This window comes from Sphaeramia orbicularis, chromosome 14 (assembly GCF_902148855.1).
Source record: "Sphaeramia orbicularis chromosome 14, fSphaOr1.1, whole genome shotgun sequence".
Classification (NCBI taxonomy): Eukaryota; Metazoa; Chordata; class Actinopteri; order Kurtiformes; family Apogonidae; genus Sphaeramia; species Sphaeramia orbicularis.
In genome coordinates, this window is record NC_043970.1 from 32,510,994 (window position 1) to 32,533,780 (window position 22,787).

Below are 22,787 nucleotides of genomic sequence, written 5' to 3' on the forward strand. Positions count from 1 at the left end.
GAGGCTTGTTTCCAGCCTGCAGGTCATAGTACACAGTTTACTCTATCTGCAGTGACATGAGAATGACAGGCCTCAGATGTCGCATGTCCTACTGTTGAAATCACATGTCCTTGGAGAAGCAGCCAGCCTGAAGGCAGATCCAGATAATAAGCCATAATCTACTGTGTGCCAAAATGTCAGCCAGAACAGTCAGAACTACTATAGTATTATATGAATTGATGTACTATTAATGTGCCCTGCTGTTATTGTTAATATGTGATAACTGATGGCATGAATGACATCATGTGCTCTATCATATGAACCTAACAAAACGTCACTTTCTTAATGTATTTATCATGTAACTGAGCTACCAGCAATCATCTAACAATGCTATGGAACACTGGCTTCTAAATTAATAAAGTCACATATTTTACACTGATGCCATTTCCTTCATTATATGAAAGGGTTTAATGTTAGTATTCAAACAGTGTTGTGTATCCAATCACATCATCCTGGCATAAAGGTCATCCACAAAGGTCCCAGAGTATAATTTCATACACAGCTCCTCACATTGCCTGCTCACCTCTGTGACATTGTCCCCCATGCTCCATGCTTATTGGTGAGGATGTTAAGGATCTTCTGTTTCAGCTGATTCGCTGTCACATGATCCCTGTGCTTGGCTGCACTGATGAGGTGATCACACATTTTCTCCTCCTCCCTGCGGTCCGCGGCGTACTGGGCACAGTTAGACTGGAGGAGAGAGGGAAACGCTGAACTACTAACCAGAAGTGATGATGAGATCACAGCAATAAACAGTTACTATACAGTCTGTTTGTGTGTTGAGTTATGAACAAAACCAGTGCTTCAAATAGGTAAGGTATAAGCCTTTTTTGTAAAGCAGCAAACATTAGAGTAGCCTTTACTCATGTTAATGATTTTGTACATGAACGAAAAAAAAAAAAAGTGGTGCTGTCATCGTACCTCAAATTCAGCGTGTTTGTGTACATCCTCAGCCCTCTGTCTGTTCAGGATGAACTCTGCTTCATTGGCAACACGCACAATATGATCTTTCATGGCATGGCACAGAAGTCTGAAACAGAGACTTGGCTTTAGCGTTAGCAGTTACAAAATGTGCAGCATGGTTTGTCAAAACTTCAAACAGATTATAAAACTGGTCAAAGACATATAAAGTCTAGCGTTTTACTTCTTCTATGGTATATTCAACCGAATTTATTTTATTGTAATAAAAATTATAGTTTGTCATATGGAAGGTCTTTTTCTTCATCATACACCAAACAGCACAAACCAGATATGTACTCAATTGTGTTTTAATGATTAGTCTTCTTACTAAACACACTGTGCAGGTACTGCATCCTGGCAAGGTTCACATTAGGGCGCCAACATACATGATCAAGCATTAAAACATTAATGCTACTAAGTTTATTCACAAAGAGAATATTTTTGGTAGTGATCAGTCATTGTGAAGGATTACCTTCCCTCATTGATGAGTTCAATGAAGGCCAGTCCAGCGTTCTTCTGAATTGAGTTTTGCCACTCCTAAATATAAAGAATACATAAACATTAATAATGCACAACACTGCGAGCTAACAGTGTGATCTCATAAACTGTTAATCAAACTTTGAAAAGCATCGGTGCACACAAAGATTAGAAAAAAAAAAAAAAAAACCAAAAACCCCTAATTCAAGAGAATGGGTGTAGTTTCATCATTTACCAACAGTATGTAACAGAACACCAGTGCAGTCCTCAAAGTACAGATCAAACTACAGAAACATCTTAAAAGCTTTCTGAGTGTCAATGAAAAAGCCTCTGTGTGAGTGCATGTGATTGCTGGATGCGTCCTGAACTATCAGAGCTCCATTAGCTCCACTGGCTCTTAAGGCTGCGAGAGACACATGAGAGAGTCTCCTATTCCATCCCCCCATCCAGAGGATCGATATTTGGGATAGGATTTGCTCTCCCGGGCCTCTAATGGCAGACAAGGCCGGAGCCAGGGGTAATACTATACATGCTGACGAGCATCCAGCCAGGAAAGTAGAGAGTGAGAGGAAATGGTGTGATGAGAGGGGAGGGCAGTATGATGGGTGGTAGAAGATGAAAGCAGTAGCTGCTGAAACATTTGAGTTAAAACAGACCTGAAAAACAGACGTATCTGACAGTAGTTCTACACAGAGAGGAAAAACTGAGAAAATAAGCATGAGGACAGATGAAAAAAGAAGAGGACAAGGGAAGGAAATGAAAAGCTCCTTCAAGGACAGGAGTGTTTTTAGAAGCCAGAGTCCAACAAAACACAGAGAAGTCAGAAGAAAAAAAAACTGAGAGCATAAAAAAGATACAGAAGAATACCTGTTAACTCACACTACCAGGAGAAAGCTCAGTATTGGTAAGTACCTAACTCTTGTGTTTGCTTTGAGTGTAGCTTTGAGTTTTAGTTCAATAAGTGACCCAAAGTGCAGCTGAGATACCTCTATGGTATAATTTAATTCTCTCAAGTACCAGAGAAGTTTTTGGACATGGGATTAATACAGACTATGACTTATATGATGTGGGTGTTTATGAGATGCTAGGATGTGAATACACTGATATTGTATTACATCTGCAATGCAGTGATGACATACTTAACTCTGCCTCACAGAGCAACTGATTATTAGGGGTTTAACAAATGAAAGCGATATATCTTTGTTGAGTGGAAATTTGTGACAAGTATTTGAGCCTTTGAACACAGCATTGTGTGGACAGTATGTAGAGTAGAGATGGCATGGACAAGTAGCGACAGCGAAAAAAGGTGAAGCTCTACAAACCTGAGAACAGAGCAGCATTACCAGCTCCACCACAGAGGTACTAGACTTCATGCACACCAGACCTGCAGTAGAGACATACAGCACAGTCAGGAGCCTCTCTTTGCTTCTCTCTGACACATCACATTGCCGCGAGACATAGAAATACCATCAAAGATGACACTGTACTGTCAGTGGTTTTTTTACTGCTGTATACAGTTATCGTAGTTGAGGTTATAAAAAGCATGCCACAGAGAAGACAAGAACAAACAGTACAGCGAGAGAGAAGGGAGAAGAAAAGGGAGGGAGAGGAGGAGGAGGAGGAAGTGGGGAGAGGCAGAGAACATAGAGACAGTGGATCACAAAAACAGGACACCAGGAAGCAGGTGGGCAGAGGGAGGAGCGCATCACATTTAGTACAATCTGTGATTTTCAATATCAGTAATATTAACTGGAAATAAACTTATCTAAACATGTTGATATTTCCTGACTAGCTGTTTGAAACTTGTGCAAAGTACTGACTTCATACCTGCTTGATGAATGAGTGAAGCAGCCAGCTCAAAGACACTGTCATTCAATCACTCACATTCACTCCTTCAGTCATCATTTCACTCATTCGTTCATCATTCCCTCTCATCCACACTGCAGTGAGGGACAGTGAATGGAGAGACTCCACAGAGAGACGCCAGTTAGAGATAAAGGAGCCGTGTACAGCACCTGTACCTTCTATGAGCAGTTCCTGCCCATGGCTACCCAGCAGCGTCCTGGACAAGAAGGGGGCGAAGTCCACAAAAATCTCCCTCAACAGAGGGGCCACCTTCTCCAGAGCACGCTCCAACTTGGTGGTTATACTGTAGTGAAAATAGGTGAGAGAGTTGAGGAAAGGTCATAAGGACAAAATAAATAGCATACACATGGTAAAAAACTAAGCAAGGGAAAACTCAGGGGATACATGAAAGAGGAAAAAGGAAAAGTCATGCAAGAAAACGCTTTGAAAAAATGAAGAGGTGTGAGTAAAGATAAGTAAGAAACAGGCTAGAGAGGGAAACTGGGCAGGATAAGAGAAAGGAAAGAAAATCTTAAGCAGGTAAAAACAATGAATGGACACAGAAGACACAAAAAGATCACAGAATCAACAGCATGAAATGATAGTTTGGTATGGAAGCGCTCTGACTGGATTAGTACTGGTACGGTTGATGGTGCTATAGTTTGAAGGCTCACTGTTAAGCTTATACACTTCACATTACATGGGTGAAACTGTAAAAACAACCTTCAAAACTCTGCTTAAGCTAATTTAAAATTTTCTAATTTAACGCTACACATTGTTTTTGCATTAGTGCATTCTTGTATATGTATAGCCTTTTGTCTGTGTGGAAGTCATGTGCAGAGTAAAATATTCTTCCATTCTATGGCCAGTCAAGAAATGGATCCATAGACAGGAAGAGTACAGAGAATCAGAGTTCAATATGGTGCTACAGTGGCTGGAAAGGACATGGCCTTGTGTTATAAGCATGGGATTTCGGAAGCAGACCTGGGCCACCCATTGAGAGAAATCTGATTTGTTTTAACCTGCTCACAGGCTGAACTTTGAAATAGAGGTTAAATAAAAAAATTTAGGCAGTTTAAGGAAATCAGTATTTGCAAATAGATCTCGCCTCAGGTCTGATCTGGAGTTTGGGGTTAGTGTGAGATAACCATGCCAGAAATGACAGACGAGTCATTGCGTTAAAGTAAAAGTGAACTGTTGAAGCTGTAAGCAGAGATGTCTGTCCTTTCGTACATGGCATTCTGGTAACATTTAGTAGTGGCTGGGCATAGCAGGAGGGGGGGTGTGTGGTGAAGGTGGGGCAGAAGGGGTCATGGGGACAGGACGAGTATCTCCTTGCCTAAAACACTGTCCTGCATCTCGGGGGGCTGCCTGGAAGCCTGCCAGAGAGCTAAAAGACTTGAGCTCAGGGGGCGTCTGACCGCTGCGCAGTGCACACTGCGCCACCTCACAATAGGCACTGCAATACAAACCACACACACACCCCCACACCCACAGACATGCATACTGATTAAAGGATACAGGCAAGCACCCACCCACTCACCTGTGCTCACAACACACATCACACATCATAAAAACTGTCTAACATTTCTAAAAGTAGAGCACAATGACACAATGATATAGTACAATCTGTTCAAAAATGAATTACACATTATTTCTTAACAGTAAGTCCTTATTTTTACCATTTCTACTATATAACAATAGTACTGAATAGCAGTTTTGTTTTGCAGATCATCTTAAGTTTTACTAGTGAGTGTCAAACACCTACACACAGTATGGAAACACAAATTAAACACAGATTTATGTTTATGACAGTTTTATTAGTGCGTTTGCAAACAGGGAGCCTAAGTTGATGCAGACAGATTAATAAATTCTGTTTTTATAACTGTAAAATACAACCTTGTTGTCATTTAAACTATGAGGGGAAATAAGGGGAGTGAGTGAATAAATGCATTTGTACATATATTTGTACTTTTCTAACGTGAGGATTTTTGTTACTGGTCAATACTAATCAGTCAAATATTCTTTTAGTTGCTTTAGCTATATTTAGTTTGCTGTGTTAACCTTAAAAATGCAACAAACTGCCCAATTAAAAATGAAACATCATTGATATTGACTGTAATAGGTGCAAAATATTCATATCGTTATTGTTATCTAGGCCTCAAAACACATGAAGGGATGCCCTACTTTCCCAAAAGAAAGTTATCTTATCTCATGATAGAAATTTAAAAAAAAATTCTGTTTAGAATTCTCTAGGAGTGGTGAAGACCTACTTGTGAAGTGAAAAGGGGAGGGGAATGAAGTGAACAAGGGACAGGCTTCCAAGAAAACATAGAAATTAAAGCAAAAAGGAGGAATTTAAAAAGAAAAAGCAGGAGGACAGTGAGTGGTTGAAGCCATAAACAGCTTTGTAGTGATGAGAGGTCTGACCTCATATTCTCCATGGTGTCCTCGGGCATGGGTGCCACTGTCTGCACTGCTGGCAGGTTCTTACTTGTCGCACCATTGACAAATGAGGAAGAGGAGGAAGAGGAGGAGGAAGCAGAGTCTGTGGCACCTAAGCAGGACAGAGTGGACAGAACGGAGAGTGATGACACATAAGACAGGCATTATTAGAACATGAATGGGACATGACACAGATTAGCATGCAGGATAATAAGGCAGGAAATGTATTAATGTTGCTGATCAGTTGTGATCAAATTCAGTTTGGATAGTATTTCACCAGACAGGCTGCTGCTTGTCTTTTGGTAATGGCTCCAGTTTGTGAAAATAGCTTTGCAATCAATACACAAAATCCACTTAAGAGAATAAGCCTCTTCCTTGTGCATTATGCATGTATCATACAATGTAATATCTCTGGCCTTGAATACAAATCTATTCTGCTAAAATAGTCTATCCTGAGTGTGATGACCAAGCAGTGACCTGCTCACATTACAGCTGATGTGCATTTAATACTTATTTCAGCCTCATACTGCACTAGTAATGCTGCATGCTTCTTTCCTTAGTGAAGTATCACATATGAGCAATGTACTGCAACACAATTACAGTGAAGCGCTTGGTCCGGTGTGGGAGGGCTCACAGAACTTTAATGAAAATGGCTTTTTTGTCTGCAGCTTAATTTGTCTGGCCCATAAATAGGCAATAATAAATCATGAAAGGATCAGCAGCAACTGTTTGGTTTGACTTTGCTTTTATTTTAGTTTGTTCTAGTTGTCAAAAGACATAAAAGTTGAACATGAAAGAGTTTTGCAAAAAAAAAAAAGTAGTTCATCCTTCCTTCATCATGCTCCTTTTGAACCTCTGCCTGTGCTTTACACTTTTGACAAATACTTCTGTTTTCAGGTGTTTGTTTGCAGCCACTCCTTACGTGAGTTAACAGATACAGTGCAAAATATTCAACTGGTAAAAATATCCTGTGACATAGTGTAGACGTAGAATAATACTGAAACATGAGCGTGTAAGTAATGTGTTGTTTGTACATATATTACATCCGTGTTACGTCTCACCTGTGGTGTTGATCATGCTCTTAGGTGTTGCTGTTGCAGCAGCAAAGATGTTGGGTGTGCTGCCTGCAGTAGCTGATCCACCAGTGGTGGGTGTGCCCACAGTGTTGACTGAAAGGCTGCCAGGTGGCGGCTTTTTGACTGGAACCACAACACTCCTGTATGAGATGAGAAGCATTGGACCAAACATGAGAACATAATAAATTCTGTAACATGTAGCAAAAAGTTTACACCAATAGATAACAGATAATGTTCTAATTAGAGGCTAAGTGATTCTGGCTTTTTAAATGCTGAAATTAATAATAGTTTATGACAGGAAAAAGCTGGTAATTGACTATTTGGCTAATGACATTGCCAAAATGTCAGAAATAAACTGTTCTTGACAATATCATAAATTACATGATTGTTGAACTGAACAGAAAACCATAAGTACTCTAAGTACCCTACCGGTCCTAATTAATCAGCAAAGAGATTACTCGTGTATCAAATTGAAGTAGTATTACAAGGTTAGCAAAAGATGACCTAAAACTTGATTCTTAGTAACATGTTTGTGAATATGGCAAAGCACAGTGTTTGTCAGCAACTGTGTTTCCCATTAATTAGGATGGCCTAGTGGTAATTTTCATGTTGATGTATCAAGCCTGTCTGACTCATCAGACATCTCTTGAGATTGATATGGAGCCATTCCTGATCTATTATTCACCCAGCCTTCAATCAATAACTTGGCTCTCAAGGACTGCCACTGACAGAAACTGACTCATATACAGGAGATGCAAAAAGGTAATAATTTATTGAAGAGTCTCTGCATTAACAGTTTGCAACGAAGAGAAAGAAATGTGAAAGCCTAGAGAACTGTGATACATTTCAGTGCCATGGTATTACTGCTGCTACAAATAAATCTTTATTCTATTTATAGGTTGTATTTGTCAAATGAATGTCTTTGGTATTCTTAGACTGTACACACTGGAATTTAATAAGTCATTCTGATGAACTAAACATCTACTCTTTAAATTGTGTATGGTTCATAGAATATGTGGGATTCACAAAAAAATAAATCAATGTGACCTCTGGCACGTGAAGGACATTATCTACAGTGTGCTTGTAAATGACCAAAAAGCTTTATCCCAGGGTTCAATAAGATACTGACCAACTGATCGATGCCTACTACCACTGTTTTTCCAAAAAGGACAGACAGCGCTTCGACAAACACCAATACACTAATAGGCATCTGTAAAAGACCAGTATTGGCAGTATATATTGATTTATTGATGGTCGGGTCAGGTTGTAGTCATGAGTTGGATGTCTGTTTTTCTGCTCACTGCAGGCCAAACATTAAATAAGGATAACCTGTCGAAGGAGTGGAACTGCATAGGCAGCATGGGGTGTGTCTTCAAGGCGGGGTCTGGGTGGTAGGGGGTCGGCCCAGATTCTTGTCCCAGTTCACCATCGACTGGAGCTGCCACCAAGCTCTTCAGGATCTCCTGCATTTCAGGAAAAAAAGCATGTGATGAGACTTCACAAGAAGCAAAATGTGTGGGCAGGTAAGTACTTTCACCAAGGTCTTTTTTTTAATTTCCTTGATCTGGTCAAATGCAACTGTAAAGGTAATTTGGAAGGTAGAAGATTCGATAGTTAATTACTTCATTCATTTTATTTATTTTTCATTTAACTAGGAAAACTACTCTATTTTACAAGAGTGTCCTGATCAAGGCAATAGCTCAATACAGCAACATGACAACATACAAAAAGAAAATGTAGCTCTCAAAAACTGAGTGAATGTAACCTCAGACACACAATTACTTCCACTTACCTTTATTCACAATTATTTTCTTATCACCTCGGGTTATGTTCAAAATTTGCAAAATTAAAACAATAAGTTGCAGTAACATTAGAGCTCTTTGCTGATGCCAGAAGTAAAATATTATTAACTAGAAGCACTCAGAGAGCGCAGACCTCCACCAAGGCTGATCAGTGCCCCCCCCCCATGGGCCCCCCCATGCCAAGGAGGTTATGTTTTTGCCAGGGTTTGTTTGTCTGTCTGTTTGTTTGTTTGTCTGTCCATTAGTGTGCAACACAACTCAAAAAGTTATGGACAGATTTTGATGAAATTTTCTGGTCTGCGCCCCCCCCGTGGGCCCCCCCACCCCCGATCACCACCAAAATTTAACCATTTCTTCCTTATCCCATTTCCAACAAACCCTGAAAATTTCATCAAAATCTGTCCATAACTTTTTGAGTTATGTTGCACACTAACGGACAGACAAACAAACAAACAAACAGACAAACAAACCCTGGCAAAAACATAACCTCCTTGGCGGAGGTAAATATCTGACACCAGAGGGTATTTGTTTTTTTGTCTTTAATTTTCAATTTCATTACATAGTTCCAAGCAGTTGCTCCCCAATATTGTACATACAGTATTATAAGTGTAGTAGGCTTTGTAATCATTGGTTTTCACTGGATACAGGCTATGAAATGCACCCACCTTGACATTGATGCCTTTGTTTGTTTGGCTGATGCTGGAGATAGAAGAAGGCGGGGCTTGGCTGGAGTTGGGGGTGGAGCTTGGATTGTGGGGAGAGTCCAGAAGGCTCTCCTGTGACCTCCGAACGTCAGATGACAGACTGCACAAAAGGTCCGTCCCTCCTCCCCCACCCCCACCTCCAGCGTCTCTGTCTCTGTCTGTTTCTCTCCCCACCAGGCCGAGGCCCAGCCCCAGCCCAATCTCCGAGCCGTTCAGGGACCCGGCCACGTGACCTTCCTCACCGATGCCTGAGTCTGTGTGGGGGAGGCCAGCGCGAGGAGAGTCATCCACAGGGGTAGGGGTCTGTTTGTCACGGTCAGAGAAGGCTGTGGATGGATGTTCTGGAGGAAGAAACAACAGTAAAAGCCAATCTTATGAAAATATACAGTGGAACAACCGCACTTCCTTTATGTAAAAAAAAAAAAAAAAAAAAAAAAATCACACTGCATATTTTATGTCTTTCCTTACGATTCCCCTTGAATCTTAAGTTTTATATTTCACTGCAAAGTAATCCCCACTCTGTCCCTCCCTCTCTCTTTCTTCCTTTAACTGTCTTATTTTCTTTACAAAGGTACTGTTATTTGCCTTAAGCCCTTAGTCACAACACCTACACTAGAAAAAAGATGAGTCATCTTTGGCTCCTCTAAGATTACCCTTGCAAGCTGAGAGTACTGCAGCAAAAAAAAAAAACACGAGCATCACCTGTACTGGTTGGGGAATTGATCTCGTGGCGGATGCTTCTCCCTGATAGGCTGGTGGACCTGCCAATCTCCCGCTGTGGCTCCAGAATGTCCCGGTACTTGGACACCATTAAAACTGAGATAAAGTAGACGACTGCCAGCGCAAGGAACTGAGCCTGCTTACTGTCATCCTAGAGCAGAAAACATAAAATTTACTGAGAAACAAAAAAAAAAAAAAAAATAGTGTGGTATTTAGAGAAATACGCTTTTCTGTCTTGTCACGATTAAGATCAGAAGATCAGTAGTGATTTCTGCATGTTTGCTCATTGCCTGGAAATGGCACAGTCATGACAAATTTTAAGAACTCACTGCCTCAGCCAAGAAAAACTTTAGCACATAACTCAAACAACAGCTTATTTAGCTACTACATTCTGTTTGGACTAGCAGACAAAATATGAAATGTTTTATGGGAGTTTAAGATGTTGTTCTCCACAGGTTTTCACTGTTTTTGTTATGTGTGTAGCTTTTTCTCTATATGTGTGGCATAGTAACTGACCAATGGTAATGATTTTAACCTCCTAAGACCCAGGAAATGTCAGTAAAGTACAAGCTATTTTTGTTTTTTATTAAATAAGTGCCTATATTGGAAACATCATGATGCAACAGTTTTTTCAGATGCAGTTTTTAAAATTCTTATGGAATGTCCTTTGTGGTGGACAGTTTTCTTTTTTTTTTTTTTTTTTGGAAAGTTGTGAAACTCTTGTCCACAAATGTTAACAGAAAACCCATAGCTGGGTCTTAGGAGGTTAAGCTTATTTAAAAGAAAAAACTGACTAGTATCAATTGCCCTTCTCTGTAAAGTAAGTATATGTATATTCCAAAATGTCAAACTGTGCCTTAAAACAAGACTGCAAGCCAAGTAATCTATTCCCTGTACATGTTAAGGAATATATGCATTACAACCCCCCCCCCCCAAAAAAAAAAAACAACAAAAAAAAAAAAAAACAGCATACCACATCTCTGAACACCACAGCTCGAAGACGATTGATGTCTACATCCTGCAGGAGTCTGTCTGGATCCTGCTAAATAAGGAACAAAAAGACTGTCAGATGTGACACATAAATATTGTTGTTGTGTGTTGTGTACGATGTGTTTCTAAAGAAGGTGTGTGGGTGGGTTTGTGGTACCTTGCTGGTGGTAGAGGCACTGTGGAGGCTGTCCTGTGACTTGCTGCTGGTTAGGGAGGACTTGCAGCTCCGGTCCCGTTGCCTCTGCCTGCACTCCAAACAGTTTCTCACAGCCACGCAACAAACTGATGGACACAAAGAGGTGAGGATTACACATACAGTATACCATACTACAGGGGGCATATATTTTTGGAGGGCTTTTGTATTTATAAACATAATGTGCCGCACACTTTTAATACCCCTCGGCCAAATATAGAGTAAGATTCAGTTGAAAGTTACTGCCCTATAATTTAGATTAGATTGTCTTTGTGTACAACATATTACATACATATTTATATTTGAAATTATTCAGATATTATAACTGTACAAGGCCACTTGACCTTGGAAAAAGTAGGTCAAGGTCACCTATTTTCAATCAGCTTCTGCTCCACGCCAAGATGCATCCATAATATAAATTTGGTGCAGATATGTCAATGCATTCTTCAGATAATGCGATTATGTTGTTGAATGGACAGACAGACGGACACATGACAAAATAATTACAGTACCCCTTTGGCCATTGCTGGACTTTATATGAACCCTATCATGATTTTACAGAGTTGATGGACTTCCTGAACATGTGTAAAACAATTACATCTTGGGCCAATAATAACATTATAAAAATACAGTTTAATTTCCTTTCATATTCAAAGCACTGTTTACAGACTGGCAACCTGTACCCTGCCTCACACCCACTGCATTTTTAAATATAATGTAGTACTAATAGCTTTGAATGAGAAATGCAGGTACAGAAAAAAGAGGAAAAGAACTATTTATATTCTAGCTCATGGAGTACAAGAGATGAAAATATATTCTGTGCAATTTTGGATGCATATCTGTGCAATGCACATTTCTTATCTTGACTACTATTTTATAACTGTGAACATAGTTGTCTCAGAAAGATCACTAAACAAAGTTGTTTATTAAGAAAAATGAGAATCATTAATTCGGACAACATTAATATAAATAGGATATCTTTGGCATGGACTGACACAACAGATAAAATGATGTTACGAGATAGATAAATTGTAAAGCTGTTTATTGCAGCCCTATTTAGCAGGGTCATGTTAGTAGTAATTTGAGTAGTAATCTACTATGTGAGTTAAATATGTTAAACTGGCACACACCCAGTCTGAGACATTGCCTCATCAGTCCTCCAGAAGACATGTTTTTCTCTGCTTCGATCTCGCTGAAGTTGAGGGAGCTGGCAAACACAAGTACGTCCACCATGGCCATGAGTCGCGACAGGAAGGTCACCGCCGTCTCTGAGGACATGCCCTGTGTCGCCTCAATGTTCTCCAGCTCCGTCTATAAAAGTAAACATATACACACTCTCTAGTTATCCAGTGAAAAACGGTGATGAAAAAAACGCAATGAACTGGATGATCTCTCACTGGTTGTTGAAAGATACTGCAATCTTTTTTAACAACAATAAAAGCAAATTTCCATGACTGTAATAACAGTCACGGCTGGTTATATCAACAAACAGGAAAAGCAGCCTTGAATCATGCTGGGTAAGTGAAGAACATACTTAAATGGTACATTCTGGCAACATGAGGTGTTTTACACAACACACAAGAAGTACAGCCTGATGACACACAGTTAATGGTAAAAGTGAGATAGTGACAGTGTGGACTCAAGATCTATTTGCAGTACAATGACAGTGTACAGAAAGCTAGCTTTGTGCTGTACACACACTATAGGAAGTTACGTTTACAGTAATCACCAAATTTGCATGGTGTCTACATTCAGAATAAACCCGAAGGCAGCATGACAGGGGTTTAGGCTTGCAACCAAACCAAGTGCTGTGTCTCTGCTTCAGTAAGCAGGTAAGGATGTGCAGGGCTGTGAAGAGTCGACAAGGTGCAGGCTCATAAGAGTAACTGAGCACAGACATTTGGGGAAAAACAGACACACAAGGTGAGGACAGAAGGGCTTGGGTTGGTGCTCTTAGCTCTTCTAGTGATGGTGGGAGTCCCAGGCTCTTTACGCACCTCTCCCCCTGCGCCTCCTCCCCCAGGAATAGGGGTCACCTCCTCTCCCTTTGACCCTCTCTGGGGTCCGGCTCCTCCTGCCTTCTTTAGTGTTGATACAAATGGGAAAGGCTTAGCAGATGCAACCCCCAAGGACTTGTGGGTAATTCTCATACTCAGTCCATTTTAGAAAAATATTTTCACCTCAAAAAAAAATATATCTTCTCATTCTGATTCATTTTTGATCCACCTTCTTGCCTCTTTGTTTATTATATCCCACTTATTTCTATAATATTCTAACTTGTTAGAATATTATATCTTCAAGAAACAAATAGTTTCTAAGGCAGTGAAATCAATGCATACCAACAATAGATACAAACAGTATAAGAGGGAGTACTGATTAGCAGCAAAAGGAGCACAACAAATAGAAACACTATGGATGTCAGACAAGCAAGGGTTAGTGTCAGTCACAATGATAAATAAACCATAACAAAGTATTAGTAGAGTAGAAAGAGAGGAAGAAACTGCAACTTACAGTGTTGGCACTACTCTTAGAACTCTGGACATGCAAAAACGGACGAAAACAGAGACAAAAAAGACAAGAAAATACAGAGAATACATATAACACAGAGAGGAAAAGAAAAAAGGAAAATGATTAAAATAAAGAAATCAAATTATATTAATTGTTAATCAAACGAATTAGAACCAAGATTAAATAAAGGTTTAAATTGTATCACACTTATGTGTTAGAGTTAAAAGTGTGAAAACACAGATGAGCGGAATCCAGAAATTTTTAATAATTTCACAATTGAATTTTCTTTTTACCTCTTTTTATACTCATGATCAAACTAAAACATTGCTTCTTTAGAAATTTAACCCTTGATGCTATACACAGTATTTAATAGACAAAACTCTGCAGCTTTTTAATCTAACCCATGATGGAAGATCAGCATTGCCCTGATTCTGGGGAAATGAGGTTTTCATGTTCCTAAAGTCTCTGTGTGGTGGTTTCTGCCTATAAAGCTCTTGACCTGCAGTTTTCCCTCCTGCCACATAGGGGCAGAGTAGAGCCACTTACAGAGGGGGAGGTGGCAGCAGAGAGGAGAGGCAGGATGCCTCCACACGCAATGATGATGTTGTCCACCATCTGAGAAATGAGGTGGATGGTGTTGTGGACGAAGATGATGTTTTCATTACTGTTGACAAAATCCATCACTGACTTGGTGGAGTGGCTGCAAGGGAAAAAAAAAACACCCACACTTTCAGAGAGGGGCAAATATTGCATTAAAAAAGATAAAACATCCATCTATTTTCATTTCAAAAACACTGATTGTTATCATAATAAATGTCTTTCAAGTTTTCAGACTGATTTCAATTTTTTGAGTGAAAGTTGACAAGAAGTTGATGGAAACATGGATGTAGAACATTCACAATAATTACTAATGATGAGGAAAAACCCTTCCAAAATTAACATATGCATGAACAAAATAAAAACACTGAATTATTTTGCATGTTAGCTGACACTGAAAATAAAAAAGCCCTAAAGACAAATCAAAAATGACTTTCTAATGGCATACTGTATTTCCAGGTTGACTGAAACTACCTTGGACCAATAAAGCAATCAGAACTCATAACCTACCAAAAACACTTAGAAATGGTCTGATTTAAATTATAGAACATGTTTTAAGTCTCTTCTTTACCTCCTCCACACATGGACATCAGTTTCCAGGGCAAACAGCAGGTCAGTGAGCAACCTCTGGTGCATAGGAGACCACTTAAATTCTGGGATGCGGAACATGGTTGTGCGTGGGCCGGGGCTGAACTGCCTGCGCTGCTCCTCTGTCATGGGCATGCCCCTAAAACCCAGGTCAACACGTAGGTCCCGCTCCAGCTGGGCCGCCGTTCGACCATGGAGCGCCTGAAAGAGTAAGAGTAAGAAAGACTGAGATTGTAGGTTCATAGTGCATCCTATGAGGTATCATTATTGACTCAGTATTTGTTGGTACTGTAGTCTGGCTCTTGTTAATCAGTTAGATCCATGGTCATCTATTAACACACCTGAGTAGTAGCAGTGGTTTGGATTTTTTTGGTGTCCTTGTCCTTGCCATCGTCGGACCTCTCAGTGTCAGATGTCGTGCTGGCTGTATCACCCCCAGTCTTAAGTCCTGCAGCCTCTCCCTCTGCCCCAGATGTACCCTCTCCTTCTTGGAAATCTGGTCTAGAAGTTCCCTGTGTTTGGTTCTCAGCCTCAGCGATAGAGCTGATGTCTGCCAGGGGGCTTTGGATCTTAAAGGGCCCGTCTTCTGGAAGTTCCCCAGAAGTATGACTCTGGGGCTGAGTTAAATCAGAGCCACAGCTGGTCATGTGAGCCAGCAGGCTGAGGTCATCACTGGCGCTGGTGGTGGAATGAGCTGGGACTGGTCCGGAGGGAGTGGACTGGTCTGGGCTCGGCAGTACAAGAGGGTCTGTAGCTGCCAGAGCTGGAAGCAGCTTCTCATCAACCTGGAAGATATAAATAAGCAAGAAGAAGGGCATTAAGACATTTAAGAAAATACTGCTGCAACAACTTTTTCCTTAACAGGGTAACATGATGGAAAAGACAGTGGTTATTACAGAACAGGATGGGAATACAGCAAAAAAAAAAATAAATTCAATATCAAATAAAGGATGATGGACAGTTTGTAATAGAATTTCTTTCCCTCTCAACATGAACTCAAGACAGAACATGATTCAAAAATAGGTTTCTTCACTAAATGTATGTGAAAAGTATGTGCAATATCAACCATCAGCAAAAAAATGCACTGCATGGGTGTTAATATGTATTATTTGGTGAAAAAAAAGAATGGTAGGCAGTGATTGGAGAAATATATCCACAGTGAAAATACTGTATTATGACTAATAGATTGCATTTTGAAGTTTGTTTGGGTAGGATGGGTCTATGGAGGAAGCACTAATCTCAGTTTTGTCATTTAGGCATTTTTCACATTAAAAAAAACCCAAAAACTTGACTAATCAAATTAATTTGAGATACTACTCAGCATGAGAACAATGATTCATTAGTAGGATTATAGTCTAGGCCAGCAGGTGAAGATGTGTTTCTGTAGATAGGATTTTAATTTATCGGAACCCATTATAACACCATACCTTGCTGAAGAGAAACCCGTTGTTGCTTGGGACACTGTCTTTCTCGTCAGCCAATGTGATGAGTGGCCCCATGTTCCCGTCATCCTCCAGGGTGACTCCTGAAAGTCCCAGGCTTGATCCCATCCCGACCCCTGAACTCGATGTGTCATCTTTAGGCGCCAGATTCCCATTCAGATTCTGAACTACAGCACAGTAAGCACTGTCCAGGAGTGAATCCACCTCCACCAGAGGTCCGTTCTCCATCCCACCCCCACTTCCTCCACCTACACTTCCACCGAGGCCTTCTGGAGACAGGTCGAGGTCATCCAGCTTCACTTCTGTGGCCTCCACTTTCTCAGCCTTAATGTCCACCAGCAGGTCGTGCACCTCCACCCTGACCCCGGGTCCGGCACTCTGCTCCCCGGGTGTCAGGGCATCTCCATTAGGTCGTTTCACCGCCCCTTCTGCGAGTAGGTTACGCGAGTCACCACCAGCCCCCTCGCTATACTCGGCCTCACTCTCAGGGGTTTGTGTCTGGGAGTTGTCATCAATTTCCAGGTTGCCATTGACGACAGGGGCAGGTGTCGCAGACAGGCCAGAGATGGTTGACACGGAGCCCTTCTTGCCCTTCTTCATGTTTTCCTCCTCCTGACGCTGGTATTCTTCATACATCTTAGCTAAGTACTCTTTATGGGCTTCGTAGGTCACCTGTGACAGATCATAATAATATAACTGGCTATGATAGATGTAGACAAGCATCGACACATCAATAACATCTTCAAAAAGCAGTTATTTATGATCTACACCAAAGGTCAGATGAATGCAACTGGGAAACTCATAATAAATACATCCTCATACTAATTAAACATGCATCCGTGAAGGAAGATGTTTAGTTTAGGAAAATATTCGCTATTATCAATCATGTGTCAGCAAGGTCGTCTTGGGCCATTAAGTTCAGCAAAAAAATGAATTAGCATTAACAATAGTCAATAAGTACAGATCAATATGTCTTTGTTTAACCTTAAGACAGTTCAGTCACTTCCTACAAATCAATACAGTTTGTACTATGAGTTCATTTTTAGTGCAATAACTATAAACACAGTGACTGGTTGAGGATGTAATGGAAGGCAGTATTCAACAAAGGTCTCTTAAAACTCTTTAACTGATCAATATGTATAACAATACTCTGAACATCAATCACTTCAGACAAAGGAGCAAAAGACACATGATTACATGAGCATGAGAAGGCAAAGGAAAGGAGTTCCATTTCGCTGACCACTCTTCATCCATCATTCATTAATAGATCTTCAGTGGAATTTTAGGTTTTATGGGTATTTTTATGATCACAATTAACAAACCATGAAGTTCTACTCAGCTTTTATAGAATCACCTTACATCCCAAATTGCCTTTGCAGACCTCCCCAAGAACAGGGAGTAACTTTGTGCCAGTTTTAAATAACTACAGCTCTTTTCAATCTGAAAATCTTTACTTCCATCTGTTCAGAATGCCAAAGAAAAAACAGGAAAACCAAATCTGGAAATAGAAGGTCTGTCTGTAAAGGTTGCGTCTTAACTGTCACTCGCCTTGGAGTGTGCAATGGACAGCGTGTCGACCCAGACCCTCCATCCTCCCCATTCGTATTTAATGGCATGGTAGAGAAGGATCCGAAAGATGTTGTAGACCATCTCGGTTATTTTCTGCTCCTCTGGGTTCTTGGGGTTGATGTATCCCAGGGAGAACATCCAGTCCTGCCACACAGAGCACTGCAGCAGGCATCTGAAACGCAACACACTATGTAAGTAAGGCTGGAACATGAGAATACAACGGATGTTCCCTTATTATAATGATGATCGCTAACATGTCCTAAAGTTAAATAACATATTCCATATTTAATAGCTGTGCTCTCACCGCCTGTTCTCCCGACTGTTACTGAAGAGTTTTATCATATCAGAGAGAAAAAGTCTCCTGACTTCCATCAGCTCTGCACTGGGAGAGGAGTTCTTCAGCAGGGTGGCCACTACCTTAAGAATCACTGAAGAAGAAGAAACGGGAAGAGGAAGGAGATAAGAAAGTAATAAAGGCAAATATGAAAAAAGTACTCTGAATGACAGAAAAATGTGAAGGACAGGCAAATACGAAACAGATCAGAAGCGAGAGATGGCAGTGGTGTCGGCTTCTCAAATAAGGCTTTGTTGTTTGTTTACTCACGTTAAACCAAAGTGCATTTCTGACAGACCAAAGAAAACAATGGAACAGGTATGTAGGCCACAGTCTTTTGTACTTACTGGGATTCTGGATTTTGACGGTGGAGTCCGGCTCAGGATGCGGTTTGTGAACAACCTGAGTGCAGACTTGCTCTGTCAGAATCTGCAAAGAAAACAGCCGTCGATTAAACACCACAACAATTACTTTAATACTGGTAATTCAAAAGAGACAGCGAAGGCACTTCATCACTATGGTAACGTGGCATTTTGATGAGCTGCTGCCAAACAATCACCTACCTCGTACAGAGTGTTGTAGGTGGTGATGGAGACAGTGTTGGTGTGCATCATCAGCCTCTCCCCCAGCAACGTAAAAAGACTATGTGTGTGCATGATCTCCACCTTTCTCCTGCGGGGAGACACACAAAGTGGCATTCAGAACGCCATTTCTGACAGCTGACATTGATTGTCAGCAGCCTGATGGTCTGATATTGGCAGGAGGCGCCATGTGTCCCTGTCAGCTGTGATGGGACCGCAGAGAAATTAAAGGAACGAAAACCAACAAGAGAAATCAACAAGAGTCATTAACTGAACATCAAGACTCGGCAGGATCAGCGGGGCAACTTTCATATGGCTGCAAATTATTAACTTTGACTGTTAACTTTGCTGCTCAAATCACGTCACATCTTGATGAAGCTTGTAATTTAAAGGCTCTGAAATCAGCTGTGGAATTACAGATCACAAAAATCAGAAGTTTGTTTATTTTATTAGTTAATAACTTTTGGTAATTTCAACACTTAAAAATGCAGCTATATAACTGTAATCAAGTCAAAGGAACATGAAACACATAATCTTTTAAGAGCATTTACTATGGAGCTGATCTTTGAGTTTGTGTTATGGTGTTTTTAATTTGTTTTTCAATTTCCTCTTTAATTACTGGATAATTAAATATCACATCAAGTGTTGAATAGTTTTTTGACATTTGAGAACCAATGGAAGCAACGTATCCAAGAGCGTGCGATGTCAAAATAAGATGACACTGTACCTATTACATGAAAATATCAGTCATTTACAAGGCCATAATTAGATCTGGTATATTAACTTAAATCTAAACTGTCAAGCTGATGTTTTGTTCTTTTACCTGGAATAATATGTGTTAAGAAAGTCTGTTGTTAAAGCATAGGATATTTGAAACATTATAATGCAAACACAATGAATGGTCTTCTGTTTGTGAGGAGTTCTAATCGAGTCAGTGAAAATGCTCTTCCAAAGTTCTCAAAGTTTAACTCCTATTAAACTTCCATAAATTTTAATATCAAATTGTAGTTTCAAGCCTCAACAGCTGGGTTCTCAAATGTATTAGAATTGAATATACATTATTAAATAGATAGATATAATAGATGTTACTGGCTTACAAACCAAGTTGCCTTTGTTTTTTAACCAGTGGAGCATTTTATGTTAATGGTGGTCATATTTATTAATATAAATGTGCTAAAATTGTGTGTGTGTTTCATTTGCCAGGCCTGTAGACAGCATAGAGGTCACCGACTAAACCTGACATATCAATCTTTTTATTCATCAGTACTTTACGATCTGGATCCGATTTTTAAAATTCCATAAATATTAAAGTGACATGTAAACTGAAAGAGGCAGCACTGGAGGATGTTTGGTTGGAGCAGATGTTAAGTAAGTGGGAGTCTGAAGGTGCAGGGCTCAGGTGCAGCACGCTAGCCTGCTCTCATGTCGTGCAGCTTGAGGCATCTGTGTCACAGGGGATGAATAAATCCCCCAGCATTCACTGCTGCTCATCAAGGTTCCACCTCCCTGCCACTGCACACTGTCAAAATGATTATTCCGCCCGGACATGATGATGAGGACATTACCTCCACAAACACACAAACAAACACCACTTGTGAGGTGGTGAAGGACTGAAGGTTGTGCTTCTTACTGTTGATTCACACCTAAATAAACACTTGAACGCTCATATGTCTTTATTTTGTCTGGGTGAAAGAAGGCTTTTTCCTTCTACACTGCAAAAGAGGAATTTCAACACAGTAAAAAAGATGTTTTTAATCTGGGAAGCGAGTCTGATTTAGCAAGATTTAATTAGTAAGAAGCTAAAAAATAGTTTGCATAATACAATCGCAAAAATGTAAGACTGTAATATCTAGTTCTCACAAATCTAGCCAAGCAAAATATGCTCAAACCACTGACTGAATAAGAAGGCGATTTGACTCATTTGAAGAATCCTTAGAGTCTTTCCAGTAGGGCTGTTCTTGTAGCATTCCATAATCCTCATAACTACACAAACATTTATTTATTTATTTATTTATTTATTTATTTTGGCATGCCAACCCCCTCCACCCCCCATCGGAGGACAACTTCATTTTAAATTGAAATTATTTACAAACAGTGACTACTCCTGACTGACTCACATCCACCCTATCCCTTATACTGTGATGACCCTAATATTGTGAAGTAAGTAGTGAACAAATAATATCATGAACAAAAACCAACTGGACAAATTAGACAGAATTGGACCAATTGTACAGATGGACGTGGACGAATGGGCGGGTGGACAGACAGACAAGAAGACACAGACAGGCAGACGGTAGACAAACAAGCACAAACAGACATACAGGCAGGCAGATCAACATGTACAGTTTTAAGTAGAGCGGTCTACAGAGAGGACTACACAAACATATGTATGAGACGACAAAGGATAAAGACAAAAGGTACTGACTTGTGTCCCAGATGTTTGAGGAAGTAGCCCAGGACTTTGAGAGCTTGAACCCGGATACTCTCACTCTTCGAGGCCAGAAGCTTGCAGATCACCCTGCAACATGGCAAACACACAGCCGTGTCAATTACATGGAGGACATAAACAAACAAAATAATATTCAGGAATTATTCAACACATTGTGAACACCTGGTGTCTGATGTTCAAAGTCACAGTAAACAACATCCTCAAAGTTACAGTTAACAATGTCTGTGCTGACTGCAGCGTTTTCTTCAAAGGAGTGTGTTCAGAGGACACAAGAGTGAAAAAAACAGGAGAAAACCATGCAGTTTTATTACTTGCTGATAACAATACCAGTTCCCATAGCAACATTAAAGACATGCGTGCCGAGCTGTGCTTATTGGGAATTACATGCACAATAAGACTCTATTGTATTTATAAAAACACGTAGCTTTTTCAAGTCACACCTTGTATGCGTGGATTATATTGTCTTTCATGCACATTTACATTATTATTTTTGTTAATCATATACAATTTTTTCAAAATGAAAACAGAAGAAAGGATTGTTGTTTGGTGCCATAAAGACCAAATGAAATGTGTCATCAAATCCCTCCTTTTTATATTCTGTCTTCATGCATCCAAACTCATTTATTTTGTAATTTGTTTATTACATTTTTAATTAATGTGTACCCCTTATGTGTACAGTATGTGCCACTTGGATTTTAATGCAACTTTGATTTAAACCCCTCATGTGTCAGTGCTGACACATTTGAATTATGATGTATTTTAAATATTCATAAAAATTGAACCCTTTGCTCGAGAGAAAAAAATTAAACATGTGTAGTGCACCCCCTGCCACTTGTGCAATGGGGGCGGGGGGCAAAACACAGAGCAGGGAATAAGACCGACTCAGGTGTCCTATCTACCTTTAACAAAATCTGATTTACTGTTTTGTGTCTCTTTAATTTTTGTGTGACAGTAAAAATGGGTTGTATTTATCTTGAACACAATGTCTGTTTGCTCTGCCATATACACAGATTTATTACTTAATCTAAGAAAAATTTAAGCTGTAGGAATATTTAACAAAATGACAAAAACAAAAAATATAAACAGCTTCTCAATAGAATGTAAAGAGTAAAAATCAAAGTTGGTACATAGATATTTTTTGTTGGTTTAAGTGTAGGTTTGTAGGATGCACCTTATTCCATTTCTCTGGTCAAAGGCAGGAATCATGGATGCTGGATGTTCGGACATTAGAGCTACCAACAGCTGCAGCACATCGTGGATATTCTCATCCTGCAGAGGAGACATGAACAGGTGAGTCAAGAAAGAAGAGAAAGCACAGTGGGATGAACGAACACAGGGTTAAGAGGACAAAGAGGAAATTGTTGCGGTGGACATGGAGCGATTGTGGAGGAGCAGGTGGCATGAGCAGAGCAAGAACAGATATAATTGTTACAGAAGAGTACATTCTGTTCAGTCCATTGTTCCGCCA

The 22,787-nt window shown here is 40.1% G+C and overlaps 1 protein-coding gene across 8 annotated transcripts in view; it reads right to left on the bottom strand.

The window, feature by feature from the left end:
* The window catches only part of nbeaa (neurobeachin a), a 75,872-nt gene that overhangs the window by 17,251 nt on the left and 35,834 nt on the right, over nt 1-22,787 (bottom strand). For 2 of the 8 annotated variants that reach the window (XM_030153463.1, XM_030153459.1), the window contains exons 15-40: nt 22,491-22,588; nt 21,296-21,388; nt 18,853-18,961; nt 18,637-18,718; nt 18,260-18,383; nt 17,935-18,127; nt 16,372-17,058; nt 15,286-15,729; nt 14,928-15,145; nt 14,306-14,459; nt 13,763-13,786; nt 13,249-13,332; nt 12,382-12,562; nt 11,216-11,340; nt 11,042-11,110; nt 10,051-10,219; nt 9,310-9,689; nt 8,172-8,305; nt 6,828-6,982; nt 5,752-5,878; nt 4,661-4,780; nt 3,492-3,625; nt 2,799-2,860; nt 1,472-1,536; nt 961-1,069; nt 563-729 (exon numbers count right to left, since the gene is read on the bottom strand). In XM_030153463.1, the coding sequence (XP_030009323.1) occupies nt 563-729; nt 961-1,069; nt 1,472-1,536; nt 2,799-2,860; nt 3,492-3,625; nt 4,661-4,780; nt 5,752-5,878; nt 6,828-6,982; nt 8,172-8,305; nt 9,310-9,689; nt 10,051-10,219; nt 11,042-11,110; nt 11,216-11,340; nt 12,382-12,562; nt 13,249-13,332; nt 13,763-13,786; nt 14,306-14,459; nt 14,928-15,145; nt 15,286-15,729; nt 16,372-17,058; nt 17,935-18,127; nt 18,260-18,383; nt 18,637-18,718; nt 18,853-18,961; nt 21,296-21,388; nt 22,491-22,588 (4,307 nt within the window). The remainder of the gene's footprint in view (nt 1-562; nt 730-960; nt 1,070-1,471; nt 1,537-2,798; nt 2,861-3,491; nt 3,626-4,660; nt 4,781-5,751; nt 5,879-6,827; nt 6,983-8,171; nt 8,306-9,309; nt 9,690-10,050; nt 10,220-11,041; nt 11,111-11,215; nt 11,341-12,381; nt 12,563-13,248; nt 13,333-13,762; nt 13,787-14,305; nt 14,460-14,927; nt 15,146-15,285; nt 15,730-16,371; nt 17,059-17,934; nt 18,128-18,259; nt 18,384-18,636; nt 18,719-18,852; nt 18,962-21,295; nt 21,389-22,490; nt 22,589-22,787) is intronic. The other 6 variants (XM_030153460.1, XM_030153461.1, XM_030153462.1 and 3 more) reach the window with 6 other exon arrangements.